General features: G+C 35.2%; 1 protein-coding gene across 4 annotated transcripts in view; it reads left to right on the top strand.

Annotated features, from left to right (window-relative positions):
- The window catches only part of LOC145671218 (BRCA1-associated RING domain protein 1-like), a 230,904-nt gene that overhangs the window by 49,597 nt on the left and 163,129 nt on the right, over positions 1-18,178 (top strand). For all 4 annotated transcript variants that reach the window (XM_081740096.1, XM_081740098.1, XM_081740099.1 and 1 more), the window contains exon 2: positions 3,956-4,054. In XM_081740096.1, coding sequence (XP_081596222.1) covers positions 3,956-4,054 — 99 coding nt within the window. The remainder of the gene's footprint in view (positions 1-3,955; positions 4,055-18,178) is intronic.

Below are 18,178 nucleotides of genomic sequence, written 5' to 3'. Positions count from 1 at the left end.
GAAACTTTAAGACGCTTTTTCTAGGCTATTTCTGGCTATTGCGCTCTGCCAGTTTAAATGTGCACTACTACCTCTCGAAAGATGGCCCCTAAGTTCATTTAACAAAGTCTGCCTTGTCCTTGTTAGATATACTTATCTCAGGTAATAGAAACAAATGCAAAAGAAAAAGAAGGAGAAGAAAATGGAGATCCGAGAAGAAAATGGAGATCCAAAAAGTAAAATGTAGACAAATTCACCACTCTTCAGAGGATACTATATACAATGCACTAAGCAGAGTGTGTCGGTGGGTCGTAGTGGGTATGTAGGTTATGGTGGGTCGCTGGTTTATGGTGGGTTGCAGTGGATCATGTCCTGTTGACCCACGGCCCACGATCTACTTCATCTCTGGTGAGAGGCTTCCAATTCAGCATGGGCGAGACAATATAGGCTTTGTTAAATCCGAGACGAGACAAAGTGTCTGTCTCGTCTCGTTTCCCTAGACGAGACGTGACAGGTCCTTGTCTGGACTCATCGCGTTTTAAATGTGTTGAAAGCATTCCATAGCCCTCTCTTGTCCGATTATCAATTCTAACTTGTAAACTTCGTTACATTTCGAAGCCGCATGGCTTCCAATTTTACTTCTATTATTATGAGGTTTACGAAAGAAAATTAGACGAAAGGAGACTAGATAACAATTTGTCTCGTTTCGGAAACACAAGATGACACCGGGATAGCCATGAAACCAGTGGCGGATCTAAAAGGTAAAAACTGGGGGGGCTGCCTAAATTTAGACTATGATAAGTATATCATTACCTTACTATAAATTTTCAAAACTATACAAATAATAGCTCAAACTATTTTCGTCAATCTGAAAGTGTGGGGGGATAGGCCCCCCGCCCCCGAGCTAGATCCGCCACTGCACAAGACGAAACACAGGCTTTTTCTCGCCTCCCTAAAACGAGACATTTTCAAATGACGAGACGAAACAGGCAACCATGTTGTGTCTAGCGCATCATAACCATTCCTTTATAAAATTCTGTTTTCATCTCATTATCAAGTTATTTCTCGAAATCCGACCTCGGATTATCATCTTTTCATTGACCGTCATTGTTTCCTTCACTAACTTGTGTTCATAATTGTAATTTTTAAAACAATCATTCTGTTTTCTACGGTTTTCATTCCACGGTCAGTCTACGGTTTTCATTCTACCACGTATGAAGTGGAATTAACATATGATAGGTTATAATGGTATTGTGAATGTTTGTTATGTGTCTAATTGTTTGAAACCAGTGTATATTTAGACAATCGATATTATGTGGAGTTAATTGCATTCATCTATTACTACGTAACTGTCTGTGTATGGTATATCTATAAGTGTAATGTTCTACTTTTCCCTTCGTAGAACAAAGTTGTTTGAAGGCTCTGGATTAAGTGTAATGGAATTGTATAATAGTCTAGACATGTAACTTTGATGGGGAAATGGAAGTTAGAACTACAGCATGAAGTGTGGAAAGAGGGATCTTTCTTTTTTTTCTCTTGAAATATCTGTAAAGCAAAGCTTGTTCCGTTCACTGTATCGCTATCTGTCCTTGCTGCTTCCTTCAGGCGTTATTCAGCGTGCCTCAGTGGCTAGCCTCTGCATAGCAAAACTCACGAGTGTAATATGCATGATTCACTATGTAACACAGTGTTGCAATAACTTCGCTTTGTCGTTAACAAATATAGTGCTTTTGCTGTCTTGAATATCAATAAAACTGGTTGTGGAAAAAAATAACTCAATACGAATCTGCTAAAAGTCTACTTATATAGTTTAATATTGTAGTCCCAATATGGTCTCTCATCCCAAAACTTGTGATTTTTTTCACAGGACACATTTGGGGAGAGGGGGAGTTGTGTAAGTCACAAAAATTTGGCATTCGGGATATTAGTGATATGTTGTTCGGATCTTGGAACCTTAGGTGATAACGCTTGCAATTATTACTTTGCTGTTTTATGGCTGTTTGTATTCGGCATTCTTATTATGTAAGCGTCTATTTGTCATCTCGTTGATTTGAATGGAAGCACCACACTCTCAGTTCCGGGCAGGGTTGGCAAAAACCATGGTTTTTATTAAAAAAAACAAAAAAACCTGTTTTTTTGGTTTAAACCAGGTTTATTTGGTTTCAATAATTTGCTCTATATATTCATATCATATATGGACAGAAATAAGTTTGTTTCGCCTTGATGTTATTATGCAACAGCCGGGTTATGCTGGAAGGGGTCACATAAGCTTAAAGCGGAATAAAAACTGCTTCTCGAGTTACATCCGAGAGAAATTGTCCTCCATTTGAACTCGGAACCAGAACTAATTGGCCACAAATGCGATACGTCTGCCGACTCACTCACGAAGGAATCCTGATAAAAATATGTTGTTCTGATCTTTACATGTTTCTTAATATAACTGTCAAGAGTCATTTCAGAAGGACAATAAGATAAACAGTTGCACAAGTGAAACCATTATACAGAATTACATATGGACAATTTCAAAGTACTACGGAGCACAGAAGAACTAATTTAGTTCAAGTTAGTTAACAACGACTTTTATCGGTCCAAATTAAAGAAATACAACGACTTAATTTGCATATCAGTAAGAAAAGTGTATAAAGATACGAATTATTTGAGTCCACTTTGGCTCAGACTCATTTATACATAAATATATACCAAAGATACTTCTCATTTCACTAAATGCCTCTCGTGGGGTCTGTATGAGTCCCCCCACCCATACACACACACAAGTACGGCATTTCGATGTATTTTATCAATAGTAAACATTGAAACGAAACAATTTTTAGAATTTTTCTTTGATTGCAATTATACAACAATAATAACTACAAAAAAATCACAAAACAAACATTTATAAACTTATATATTAAAAAAAGTTACTTTTGTAGTATAATCTTTTTGAGTAATGAATGGGGAACTAAGGTCTGAATATAATACGAATAATATACGGGAGTGAAACGTGATAACCCACAAATGTGTGTTCATTAAGATTTTACAAACACTTACACTTTTACGAACATTTTTCGTTTTTTGGTTTAAACCAGTTGGTTTTTTTACCACCACTCCACCACCACTACACCAAGATCGTTGCTTGGTAAACGCTTAGTTGTTGGCATATTTGTATTTTATGTTCCCACTTCGACAATTTTTACTCTTTTTTTCTCCGTTTAGCATCTGTTTCTGGCTTTCTCTTTCGGTGTCGCTCTTTATTTACACTATGCACTATTCGTATTCACAGCTTGTGCCCCTCTGCAATGTCTTATTCAGATTAGAGTTTTCTTCTTGTCCCTCAGTAAACATTTTATTGATTTAATTCTCATACTCTCCCTGGAACGCCAGACTCAAAAAACAGGTGTACATTTACTTTCCTGACAGATAATACTTACAATATTGCATTACAGTTATCTCTGACGTACAAGTCTGTAGCACGAATTGTATTTTTTTAGCACCTTTGTGTAATAACTTAAAATCCTTAGAGAGTTTCAGTAGTTCACGTAGACTGCTTGCTGTATGGAAATTGGCATTTCAGAATAACAATCTGCCCTATCTAATCGTCTTCTGTTTTCTATTTGTTAATGTGCACCATCATGTTATTTTATATTCACGCCAATAGAATCCAGGTCAAACTGAAGAAGAAAACACGAGAAGTGTAGAATAAAAATTAAGGTAACCTACAGGGCTTCTGAGTTTAATTGCATAACATACCCTGCAAGAGTGCTATGAAGTTGTGTCTTTAACACTTCATAATAGTACATAAAATGCGTTTGGGGGATTTATTTGTCATGTAGACGAGGTATAGTGACACATTAGCGAACAAAAATTCGTACTCACCAATTATTTTTGTTGAATGACGTTTGGCAAAGTTTGTTCGTTTCATAGGACAGTTGTATTAAATAGAATGTATTTACTTACTATAAACTGAATTCCTTTATAGGAACGAGGATGAAGATATATCCCTGGCTTCTCTGTTTTCTTGGAGAAAAACAAGAAGTGCTGTTGAAGAGTTAGAGAAATTACTCAAATGCAATGTTTGGTAAGTACATCTATGTTTGGTAGTATGCTAGATGTCAGAACTGAGAGTAGTGAAATATATTTCGTGCGCTTGATGGACAGCGTAGCCAGGCATGTTTAATTTCAGAATTCCTTTTATTACAGGATTGGTAAGCGATTAGTGTTATCAGTAGTTATACGAGATCTGTCTAAAAAATAACTGGGCTGGTGATACTGATGATTGGTTTATATGCCAAACTACAAACTACGTGGTGCTCGCTTCAAAGTAATCCATTTTCAGTATAAAACTTCGTCCGTGTCTGCCACATTTCAATGTACTACTAGAAGAATTCTGCTGGGATGTTCTGAAGCTTTTGCTGTGGTCTTCTTGAAGGCCTCCACACATTCAAAGTGGGTTCGTGCGTTATCCATCAGCTGGCCAAGACAATAAAATTTTATATCAACGGAGACTACTTTAATTAAATTTTGAGATGCCAGAATGATCTCCAGGATCTTTCACAAGTACACGACATTTCTGGAGATAAAGCAGTACGAATTCTTTTGAAAATTAATTGATGTACACTAGGACTAGTTTTGCACATTAGAATAATCTTTTTCTGTTGACAAGCCGCATAAAGTAAAATATTGCATGCATAATGGTGAACTCCAAAATAAAAGAATTTAGGATAACTGATTTTGTCATATGAATGAAAGATTGTGGTTGGAAACAATTTGAATTAAAGTATAAAACCTAACTACAAGTTTAAAAATCCTTTTCCAGTTACAAAATTAAAAGATTATAATAATATTTCAAAGCAGTTATAACAGTCTAATTATAATATTTTCGATTTAAAATTTCTCATATAATCACAGCGATAAAGCCATCTAGTGTCACTATGCATTGTACAACTTTCTAGCTAATGACATAAGTTGGAAATATAAAAATTATTTATTGTAAATTCATGAATATCATTTGTTCCGAGATTTTTATTCTGCAGCTCTTGACAAGGTGAAAAAGATAAAAAAAAAAAAAAAAAAAAAAGTTTGTAAGAGAAACCAACAAACTTGAGTATTGAAAGAGCCTAGCAGTACCATAATGTACCAGCCATGTAAGAATGCTCCCTCTGTTTAATTTCTAAAAACATTTAATAAGTGTTTACTTAATGTGATAAATTTACATTATAATCAAAATAATAATAAAAAATGCCCCTTTTGAATAGGTAAAGTTTGACCTGACGACAATTATACCATACAATAATAACAAGCACATGCTATATATACCATCTTCAGAATAAGTGCTATTCTATTAATGTTACATACCCTAATGCTCAATAAATAAATAAAAAAAAGAAGAAGAAATATGCGCGTATAATGTAACTCACAAATTTTCGCGTTTATTCCATTTTCCTTACATTTATGCATAAAATTCTGCTATTAGTAAGTGGAGATAATAGAAAGCAATTAATCTAAGGAGATATTTCCAAATAATATATTAAAATAATAAAAATATAAACAAAAAACAAAATTATGCTGGATTTTGTGTATACTGGCAATCATGCTTTCGAGCGATTTTTGCAATAGCACAGCACGATTGCGAAGGGAATTTCAAATTTGCAGTCGGGGAGTTGAATCAGGGAGCTGGGAAATGGAGTAAAATATTGCATTTATCGGTTTAAACTTAGTGTGTAGATTGTCTGCCAAATATAAATTAGCTTCTGTAACCAAGATGTATGGAAATACAGAAACAAACAGGAAATCTCTTGTGTTGAGGTTGGAAGTGACATGCGCCATGGCTATTAGCATTTATTTGTTAAGGAAAGAAAGAAAGATAAAAAAAAAGCAAAAAGCAGTTTCGGTTGTTGGGTGGGTAGCGTGGTTATCCGACCTTCGTTTATTCCACGTACCGTATTATCCGACATATCATTGCAGATAAAAAATAGCATCAATCTGCAAGTTATGTCTTAATCTATTTTTTGATGCTCTGGAATCTTTCGCCTAGCGCGCCCGTCTACCCCATGACTTGTATGTCTATCATTCAGAGCAGACACGTATCCAGATTTTCTTTTCGGAGGGGGTTCCAATACCAATCCTCATAAGCACGTAATTCTAATGTTTTAAAAATATCTTCTTCTTCTTCTTCTTCTTCTACTACTACTACTACTACTACTACTACTACTACTACTACTACTACTACTACTACTTTTACTACTACTACTACTACTACTACTACTACTGCTGCTGCTGCTGTTCTTGTTCTTATGTATTTTTCTTAAACTTTTCATTTATAAACCGGCTTACTTTGAACAAACTGCATTATAGCACAAACAAAATCAAACATATGTTTGAGAGACATACTATAACTAAGGAAAACTGTCTGCTACATATATATCACATAACAAAAATAGCAAGAAGGCAATGAGTGTATCGTTCTGATACATTAAAGTTATAAACAAAACGGAAACAAGATGTTAATCCTATTCAAAAGTATTCTTTAATTCCACCTGGAATCAATGGCATTACGGTATGTTCTTAGAATTATAACAAGACAACATCACATTGCCCAAAGTTTGGACACTGATAAAGTAAATTGATATAAAACAACCTCAAAATGGTAAAAGCAAGTTTATTAAAAAGTGCTTGAGTTTGGGAGGGTGACATCCCCCAGGACCTAACGCTGGATACGTTCCTGATTCAGTGCAGTGCATATATATGTTAAAAAACATGATTATTAGATGCGTAATATGTAAAATTAGTCTATATCATATTTTTACTTTTAATACATAGTTTTCTTAACACATCCATATTATCCGGCGTTCTGCCTGCCTGTTTATGTCGGATAAGCGAAACTCTACTGTATCTCAAAAGATAGCATATACATGAACTAGAATTGTATCATCCTAGAACAGACAATAGTGTGAAATGCTTATATTAAAAGGCTGGAATAAAAGAGCATAAGTACTGTTTTGGTAGCGTGAGAACAAACTAAAAACAATTCAATATATTTCCTAGGTTTCAGATTATGATCTTATGTGTCAATGTGTATTCTTTTTTAAACATAGTTTGAAAGTCATACCATTCGCAATTTTCCTAAGGAAATCGAAATAAAAACTCCCATGTGCCTCTTGTAGCGAAGCGGCTTTAGTGCATAGCCCGAAATTCGATTCTCACGTTAAAGTATAGATAACAAATAGGCGCATAAAAGGAGTGTTAAATAACCTGAACCAAATAAATCAATTACTCAAACAAAGCATATTAGGAAGATATCGAGGATATATTATTTAAAAGAGGTTGGAGCGACTGAAATGTCCATCTTAAATGTGTCACTTCTAAAGGTGTAAAAAAAAATAATAATAAAAAAAGTTTAGTCAGCAGTCTCTGGCTAAAGTTACCCTGCCAAGAAGTTACTGAAAAACCAGAAAAGGCAGTAATCGATGATGAGAGATTAGGATAATATTGTAAGTAGGAAAGGGTTTTATACTTCAAATCATAGATAGTACACGTATATATATCATCGTTTGAGGAGTTACATTGAAGTGCATATCGTTGCTGAGCATGCAAATAGCTTCGTGTGCACATTTTGTTCAAAGTATGATTTTTACAGATGTGGGTGCAGTGTGGTATTGAGGATATACCTACAACCGTGCTGACCGCACACCACCCCAAAGTCGTGAGTGCCACAAGTTCTCTTCTACGCCTTGGCACAATAAGAGCTGTTGCGTTCAGAGAGATAGGGAGAGAAATAACTTAAGTTCATTGCATTTACATGCGTTAATGAATGTTAACTTATGTTTATAAATTATGTAAATGATCGTTTCGTTTCTTGTTTATTATTTATTATACATTTCTTAACACGTTGACTGCCATACTGGCCTATATCCAGGCGGGGGGGGGGGGGCCTAAAATTTTCACGGTAGGGTTGCAAATGAACTATAATATGGTGATGAACTATAAAATGGTTGGATCGCCGCCCCCCTACATTTTTGGGCTGGCTACCGTCCTGCTGCCATGTGTATGGAATTCCATACATACGGCTCTCCCGTGTAGCGTTGCGTGTGTAATTTTTCATACACAAACAATATATTCCAAGTTTGTGGTGTTCATTCTATAGGTGTGTATGTAATTAGATTCATATGGCGTAGAAGTCAAAATTTAATGTTCATGCCACGTATATGCAAAACAATACACAAAGAAATTTTGAACAAAGACATTTATGGGGCTAAAACAAAGAATTGCTGTCGAGTGTTGCCCGTGGTCCACAGGTGATAACTGTCAACAGTTTTAAATTTATACAAATAGAGTTTTAATTAAGCACGAATTTAACTTGTGGTGCGCAGTGCTGAAGGCTCAGGAGTTCGCTAGGATCGTTACAATATCGAACACCATGAACTGCAGTGGAAGCCTGTCCGCAAGCCCTCAGCAATGTTCAATAGATATTGTGTTCTAATATTCATTTCAATGCAAACCTATATACGATCTTCAATTCTCATCCTCAAACGAAGGTGGAGACTATCCATGATTTGCAGTATTATTATTTTTTAAATAAAATTCTCGCGAACCGTATTTCTAAATCGAAGGGTGGGGAGCCTCTCTCTCACCCACTGTATTTTCCTAACATGTCTCCCAGCGATTACAACATTTTTTTGGTATCAATCCCTTCTTAGTAGGATAACTTTACGTAGAGACCACTGATTAATCTGATAATGTACTTTTCCTTTTTTTTTTTACCTTTGGAACTGACAATCATCGGTTAGACATTTCAGTCGCACCTACCTAATACTAGCAACGTTTCTTCGATAATTTTGTAACATTGTATTATTTCTTTGTATTATTGATTAGCTTGGTTAGGCTTACTTAAACACTTTTTTCTTTGCACCAACGTGTCGTCTATACCTTAACGTTGGATGAAAATACACTAGCTCTCACCGGGAATCAAATCCAGAACCAATGCACTTGAATCATTTGGCCATAACAAGGCACATTTAAAAAGAAGTTTCAATTTTGTTAGGAAGACTGTGATAAGGTGAAACATTTAAAAATATATTTAAGAAAGGGTACGAAACATACACACTAAACTTTCTCGCCCGAATTTCTTCAACTGACTAGTGTTAGGCTGCAGCTATTACTGAAACATTTATTTGGAAAATGCGAATAAAATAATGGGTTTTGGAAAAATTTGTTCGAAGAAATTTTAGGCCCAAAAGTAAAGTATCTATTAGTCATATTTCCGTTACAAATAACTTACGCCATATATTAGAATTATTAAGGAAATAATTGTATGTGAACTGTGAGCAAAACCGTCTGAATAATTTCTGAGACAGTCATCGAAAAAGTCACCCCCAAGAATAAACTATCACTTGTGGATCTTTTCAGAACAAACGAGTTGTGCTATGTTGTTACTGTTTTCATGAAACATTTATTTATGAAATATGAATAAAATCGCATGTGTCGTTCTTGAGAAAATCGCAAAGTAAAACTTATCCCCAAAAGTGATATACCACTTCTAGATTTTCAGGATGATGGAATTATATCATTATGTTATTTATGTAACATTTATTTATGAAATATGAACAACAAACATCTGAGTTGTTTCTGCAAAGGTCATCGGGAAAAACTTACCCCCAAAGGTAAACTATTCTATATGTAATTTTGAGAATAAATGATTTATGTATATTATAAATTATTTATGAAATCTGTACCAAGTACCTCGAGCCTTTTTAAGCAAATAGTTGGGAAAAATTCACCGTCAAATTAAACCTCGTTTGGATTTTTCTTTTCGGGACAAGCAAGCTATACCATTTTGTAAGGTTACTACTGAAATATTTATTACTGAAATTAGAACAAATTCGTCTCAGTTATTATTAGAGACCGGATATTAGGCAAAATGCCTATTCTTTAATCTTAAAGATATGATCAAAAATAACGTTTTAAAGTTTATATCAGGGGGGGTATAGTTTCAATTTAAGCTAGTTTTATTTTGCCTATTTCGCCCTTTTCTGCCTAAATATAGTCATGACACCATAGTATACCCCCGTAAAAAAATCGAGGTCCAGAGAATTTCATTTTAGATTTGTGTTCTCGGATCGTTATTGAGTTAATTTAGCTTGGGTAGACATTTCTAATCCGGGCCAATTAGCTTCTGAACGTCATTTTAACCCTTTCAATACGGTGTGCTTTTTGATGTTTTCGTCGACGAAGTTATGCAGGTGCTGCAGCTTCCCTAATTATCCTATTGAAACTTTCTATGGTGCGTTGTGTCGGCCAAAGACAAGGTTTTCAGATGCTGGTATATTTGTTTCAATCTAGCTAATAAGAGAGAAATTATAGAGGGAAAAATGGGATTTTTTCAAAATTTTGACCTAAATTCGGGAATTAAAATTTCTCATCATTGGAAACACTGCCACTAGATAGATGCAACTCATCTTAAAATAAACTTTGGTACACCACTAATATCTCCGAAAAATATCATATCGATATCTAACAAACTAAGCATGTAATTTAAAAAAACATATCTTTCTATCTTTAAAAAATCACCATTTTCTGGACGTCATTTTTAAGAATGGCGAATATATTTTAATGATGATTTAATATTTCGTGAATCATGAGACATTCAACATTCTTGTGTCAAAACGTACATTATGAAAGTCAAATATCCTAATAAACATAGAAAATAACCTATCAGAGCAATCTTTTTGTGATTTTACAAAATAGCGAATATTATATAGGAAACTATAATAAAGAATGTTATTTTTTTGGTTTATTTGAGTTATGCCATAGTGGTTAAAGTAGACGTGGACCTATTGATTATAGACGAATCCAAACCACATTTTTAGTTCAACTGCACCCCCACCGGGAATCGAACCCGGGACTATACATTCAAGGCATGCGTGCTAGCAACTAGATTAACTGTAGGTCTAACGGAAGGAGGCTATAATAAATAACGAATAGACATGTATTGAAATAAACTAAATATAAATAGGTTTCAATACTTTTATTGTGATCGGCAAAGAATGTCTAAGATCATGAATAGAAGTAATTAATACAAGTAGGTAAAATACATAAGTTTGCCTATGAGTACACAAGTATACAAATTCAAATTATAAAGAATACTCATTATAAGTAATGAATACGTGTATATAAATTGTTTGATTTACATTTGTATGAAATACGTGACATTTTTCTTTAGTTATATTAATTCAATAATGATGCAAAAAAGCAAATCAAAAATGAAATTTTGTGAAACACGATTTATTTTTACAGGCGTATATCGTGAAGCTGGATTTAATTATGTCCATTTGCAATTACGCCTTTTTACAGTCACTTGCATTACATTTCCAACATGAACATTTCAGAAGAGCGTATCGGCAGGTGCATCTTTTCGTAGCGCAGGTTTTGCAGTTACATGTTCGTGTAAGTTCACTGAGTAGAGGCTTTAAAAATTTAATAGGTTTAAGAACACCATCAAAGTTTTCTCATCGAAACTCACAGAGGTCTTTTGGAGCATAAGAACGATTCAAAACATTTACACATCTTCTGAGTAAATAAAATGTTCTTTTAATGTGTCCATGCACGGACGATGACGTTGGCGGAAGGTCACTTAGTGGGACTGATCTCATGAACTCATTGTAGCAATGTTCATCAAAAGTGTCAACATCACACTTTGTTTTCTACACTCGCTCAAGATACTTATCGACGTCTTTGAAGTCACATTCGACGTAAATCTTAGCAAATTCTTTTAGAAACTTCACTGGTTCAGCGGCTAAAGCTCCACGCTTAGTTCCTATTTTGCTTATAATGCCATCACCTGTCAGAATATGGGCCTTGATGAGAGCATTGTAAATCTCTGAGTTGAGTCTATGGTAGAAAATAGGGATGAAGCGTCTTCTTACACCTGTTCCATAACGTATCCATAATTCTTCCAATCCTTGACTTATAAGAAGTGCAACAAATCGAAGTAACAGAATAATTACATCTGTGTTATTCGATAGAACAATTATTCACTTCATACCTTTTCGAACTGCCCGCTCTACATGTGGAATGACATGAAGGTCAGCTTCCTCCAATTTGTAGTTCAGTTCTTCCACAATATGACCTGCACCGTTTGAATATATTTGTGCCGGCATCAGTTCCTAATTAACAATCATTCCACTAGCCATAATTGAAAATTCTGAGTTTGCTGAAGCATCAGCAATATTTCGCCGCATTAGCATCTCCAGATTAAGCTTGTTTGATGTGGATGACCATAATTTATCATGTTGCAAAGGCAGAGGTGTAGAATTTGTTATATATGCAGGTTTGATACATCCGGTTGTAGACATTCGCCTGATTTTCTCACATTCTTTGAGCGAAAGTTCAAGATAACTGTCAAATATAATATGCAGTTCTTGCAGAGTGCATACTGATTTTGATATTTGTAGAACTCTCTGAACAACCTCTTGAAATTTTTTTATGGATGATAGCTTGACCGTTCGCAATTAGGACATATAATCCATAATAACAGCATTGTTTAGTACAGGGAGTATTTTCGAAATAAAAATCGTCAGGTGAAATAAATTTTTCTAATCCTTTAACGACTGTGTGTTTTACTGATTTTGTCGCAGCATCTCCATCAAATAACGCGTTTGTTGGAAGAAGGTCGTGAGACATAATGTTCTTGATAGATTCCCCCCTTTCTTTTGCCACATCTGTCTCTGTGTGGGCTTGGGGAATAATTTTATTTTAGATCACCAGTGGACCTTTTCTGGTTGCTGGTTCTGTTACTCTGTTCCAATTAAAGCGTGGAAGGTTAGCTTTATTGATTAGGTGAAAAAACGATTTCACTTTCAATACAAACTTCTCCCGCTTCAGCTGTGTATATAATTCTGATCCATGTGAAACGATATCTAATAGACGTGCCTTTGCATCATTATTCACATGTTGTTTTGTGACAAATTATGCAGCCGCACAGGTTCAATCATTTCAAACGGATTTCTTCATTGCTGCATAAAGTGAACAAGGCTCTCAACATTTCTATTGAAACGTTCTCCTCTCTTTCCCATTAGCTCATGGTGAGGAACAGTTTCACGGTGGTCCATTAATTTAGAATAAGTCACCTCTCTGAAAACGTTACTAATAGAAAGTACTTCGTGGTAAACTAGTTGCCATTGAGCAACATAGTCACTTTTACGTGTTTGATCGACAATTCCCTTGAAACTTTTCTGTGATCTCTGAATGGTTTGTTCTAATTTCATGTCAGGAGCTACAGCATTGAATCGTCCTTCTCTGTCTTTGATCACGAAGTGTCCTTGAACAAATTTGTTGTGAAGGTACTTGTTTTCTACTTCTAGTTTTTTATTCTTTCCAAATATCAAGACCCATATCTCACATAGTTTATACAATGGAATTCACGAAACACAGGAATGAGTGACTCCACAGTTTTTTCTGCAGCTCCCAGTCACCTTTTCTATCAGCATGTACTAGGTTCTTCACTAGACCGATTAAAATTACATTTCCCCAGTCTTGCAAAGCTCTGACTTATCCTCGCACTCTTTGATAAACTCTTCAAACTTGGCTCTTAAGGTTTGTGTTATTGAACGAAGTGAGTGAATCTTGCCAGGCTTTGCATTGTGTGCCTTGCACACTTCGTCCATAACATCTGCGAAATCGAATTTTGTTATTCTTCGTCCAGAAGGCCATCCAACGCAATGTTTCTATAGCCTCAAGAGATGGCGAGCATACCCAGTAACGATCGAACATAATAAGTTGCGCTCAATACAGATTGCACAGTTTTGGCTCCAAAGATTTCAGTCTCAATGAGTGCATCTTCTATGCCACATCCACTTAGATAACATCCTACACACCGCAGGGCAACTTTTGTCATCTGAAAAATGCCCATCATTGGATAAAGATCACTAAATTCTTCTGGATTGCTCATACAGATCTTAGCGACAATACGGAAGACACCTTTGTCACAGAATATTGGGAGGATTGATTGATCTTCAAACTGAGCACGCACATTTTGAAAATTTTTTATAGCTGTTGCGTAGTTTGTGACAGGAGATGGTATTACTGGTAAAAAGCCAACCTTTTTCAATAAGACGGTACTCTGGGAGATTAGAGCATGAATTCCAGCCCATGGAGGAACTGGCTTGTGCTGATCTTTCAGTCACTCCGAATAAGAGTAATAACAAATTCAGTTTCCTTTGTTTTACAGACTGCAGTATCGGGCACTACATGATGCATATCCTCAGCCACTTTGAAAGCTTCTGGGAAACCGGGACGTATTTTTGGCTAGTAGTAGTTTTGCACACACTGAGGAGGCAGCTGTGTTATAAGTTTACAACTTCGTTTCTGTATATTTAATGCTGTCATTGATTGCTTCCCTGCATTTAACTCATTGGCACGGTCTTGAAAAAGCACCATTGCCGTATCATGTGTGAAATATGTGCCGGACAATGAAGAGCTGTCTTCAAAATCAACATTATCAAAGGCTGCAATTGTAAATGCTTTGTTAGTAAAGTGACTGGGGAGTGATGTGCTGTTAGTTTCACATGATTTCACAGCGTAAGCTGCTAACAAGTCCCTGCCTCGTATTATGTCGTTATAATTTGTTGATACACCTATCCTATTCATTGAAGTGATAAGCTCTTTACTTTGGCACTTGTCATAGATCGCGTGAGCGGTCATCATGTGTAGTGGAGTTTTCTTTCTTCCGTGATGTAGGTCATAAAACATAATTTGATAAATACAGTACATTTGTACAGCCAGTCAATTCATGGGATCGTTCTGCTCTTCTTCGCTTATATCTTCAAACCCACCATCAAGGTGGTTGTTAACATCTGATCCTAAGTCAAGGAAATTTGCTTGTAATAGTTTTCCTGTACTAATATTGAAAAGACGGAAAAAATGTCAAGAAAACGTCAGGCATTCTTGTTGACTTCCATGATTTGCGGAGCTCTGTGGCATCACAAAATTTGTCTATAATCCAGAAGCTATGTCTTTCAGGACTTCTCTTAAAATTCTTCCTGCTGATTTCACTGCATCCTGCGATCTTATTTTGACTGCAAGATCTTTAGGAGTCAGATCTGCTGAGAATACCATAAGCGGTTTATTTATTTATTTTTATTTATTTGTTTATTTATTTATTTTTTGTCAGACGGACAGAAACGAATTTTGTTACCGTACATTCTCACTAGAAACATTTTAATCTCATTGTTACAAACACTTACTGTTTCATCCATGTTGGTCATTAATTCCCTGATATTACTGAGTGTGAATCCGTATTCAGTACTCAAGAGTGGTTCTGAAACCTCATTTGCTTTCTCAAAAAGCGCGAACATATCAGACGCCCGGAAGCGAAACTTCTATTGCTGGGAGCTCACGGCACGTTCGTATCTCCGAATATATGCACGCATACATTTCCCGTGGACATACAAATCAGCTGCAAACACGTGAACCTCGCTGTTAAGATCAGCAACACGACTGAAAACTTCATCTTGGAAGAAACTAGCTGCAAATAGAAACGCGTTTGCTCTTTAAAACTCACACATCCTGTATTTTCCTCCATCATTCCCTTTCGCCCTTATTCTGGCTAAACCACAGATAATACACGGAAAGTTCTCTGGTTTGTAATGAAATGTTGGAGGTGAGCGAGGGGTTGCCATAGATCTCCTAAGTTGATTGACACTGGATTTGGCCGAAGCTGCCTTCTCGGAACACTCAGAATCTTGTTATGGTACACTGTATTTTGCTAGTTGTTGATGAATTCTTTCCAGGCTTTTCCTCATTGTGTAAGACTTGTTGTTGTTGCAGTGATAAAATATTGGCTCCTGTTCACCAATCAATTTCAATCTTTTGTGGACTTCATCTTGTCTTATTTCGGCTGCGTCTCGAATTCGCTTCTGTCCAGCCTTGGTATATGTCAGTCTTTCTTTTGTATCACTTTGGCATATAACACATTTGTCTTTCTGGAATGGGTTCAGAGTGTCTATAGCTAACAAAAGTTTATCAGGAGATCTCAATCAGCTGCTATCATCTTCATCACTCATGTTTATGTCACCAAGTCAATAGAATACCTGCAACACACAAAATGTAACAACACCGAAACTAGATATTACCTGCTACTGTAATTGCAGTCACTGCTTACTGTTTAAAGGTATGAAGAGAAATTTTCACCAATATTCGTCTGCCAATATGAAGAAAATACCTATCAAAACAATATAAAAAAAAGCACACCATGCTATTTCTGTAAGCGGCAGTCTTCAAGAAAATCTTCTAAAAGCAAGGTTGTTATACAGTACTCAGTTTTATAGGTGTGAGTATTACTAAACAGACACACTTATTAAAAAATTGACTTTCGTAGACCCCCTGTATAAATAGTTTATTATGGCGACTTAACACGCACTAGTGAGATTTTTGCCTCTTAAATACCAAGGTATCTGAATTCACAACTTTGAAAAAACCTTTGAAAGAAAGAAACAAAATAGTCAACCAATCAGTTTAGCAATAATTCCAGAAGTTGACCGATCATGTTAAAGGTAACAAAAAGAAACAAGGGGTGGGGGAAGAACTCGAGGGTTGATACAACAAACTGGAAATTATTTCTTTTTATCAAGACAATGTTGTTACTAATAATACTATTAACAAAAGCGAATATATTTCAATTGAAACCTTCTAACAACTGCATGTAACAAAGAGATTATACAATAAAAATCACTTTTTTTTTAGAATTGCGAGATTAGACTTAAATTTCTTTAGAAATTAAGTGAAAATGTTATTGAAATATGTTTTAAAAATATATTTTATTTTTGCAATAAATAAGATTCATTTTCAAATTCAAATAAGAATACTTAACCATATTTTCTAAATTGAGCTTTTATTCCCATCCGTTGATGAGTGGGTAGGCCGTAGATGGCTACACCTTCTCTTGGCCAGAGATATCAAAGACATTCATAACCTATGTTTGACACAAGAATGTTGAATGTAGGTCTCATGATTTACGAAATATTAAGTCATCATTAAAATATAATCGCCATTCTTAAAAATGATGTCCAGAAAATGGTGATTTTTTAAAGATAGAAAGATATGTTTTTTTAAAATTACATGCTTAGTTTGTTAGATATCGACATGATATCTCTAGGATATATTCACGGTGTACCAAAGTTTATTTTAAGATGAGTTGCATCTATCTAGTGGCAGTGTTTCCAATGATGAAAAATTTTAATTCCCGAATTTAGGTCAAAATTTTGAAAAAATCCCACTTTTCCTCTATAATTTCTCTCTTATTAGCTAGATTGAAACAAATATACTAGCATCTGAAAACCTTGTCTTTGGCCGACACAACGCACCGTAGAAAGTTTCAATAGGATAATTAGGGAACTGCAGCACCTGCATAACTTCGTCGACGAAAACATCAAAAAGCACACCGTATTGAAAGGTTTAAAATGACGTTCAGAAGCTAATTGGCCCGGATTAGAAATGTCTACCCAAGCTAAATTAACTCAATAACGATCCGAGAACACAAATCAAAAATGAAATTCTCTGGACCTCGATTTTTTTTTACGGGGGTATACTATGGGTCCTGGACTGAATAATTGCTTTAGTGCCTATTCTATGCATTTTCTTCAAAATAAAACTTTATTGGGAAAATAGATAATTTAGTATGTCAAGAAATAATTTTGCCTCTTTCGAGAAATGTAAGTGTTGTTTGTAGTGATAAGATGCCTTAAAACTTTGAACTGCTATGTGTACTGATAAAGTGCTATAAAACTTTGGAATGTTATGTGTAGGGATAAAGTGATGTATGAAATGTATTTACCAAATACACATGGAATACATGTCAATTCGCTTTTATATATACAGTAAAAGAAGACATTAACAAACAGGCATGTTTCTATATTCTTGGAACATTATCTATGACGAATTTTTTTCTTAATTGTATTCAGTATTTAATTTATCTTCATTACTTCGAGTTACATTTTAGTGCCTATTTTTTAAATTTTAAGTGCCTATTTTCCAGGTTTTTAATGCCTAAACATTCGGTATGTAGTTATTACTAAGAAAATTGTCAAAAACAAATTACTCCTTGAGAAAACCACTCCTGGATGTTTTCAGGGCAAACGAGTTATGCAGTATACTAGGTTATTACTGAAAGATTTCTTTACGAAATAAGAACAAAATTGCCAGAGGCGTT

The sequence above is a fragment of the Thermobia domestica genome, chromosome 15 (genome assembly GCF_964235325.1).
Source record: "Thermobia domestica chromosome 15, izTheDome1.hap1.1, whole genome shotgun sequence".
NCBI classification, from domain to species: domain Eukaryota; kingdom Metazoa; phylum Arthropoda; class Insecta; order Zygentoma; family Lepismatidae; genus Thermobia; species Thermobia domestica.
This window is presented reverse-complemented; position numbering and strand designations above follow the sequence as displayed.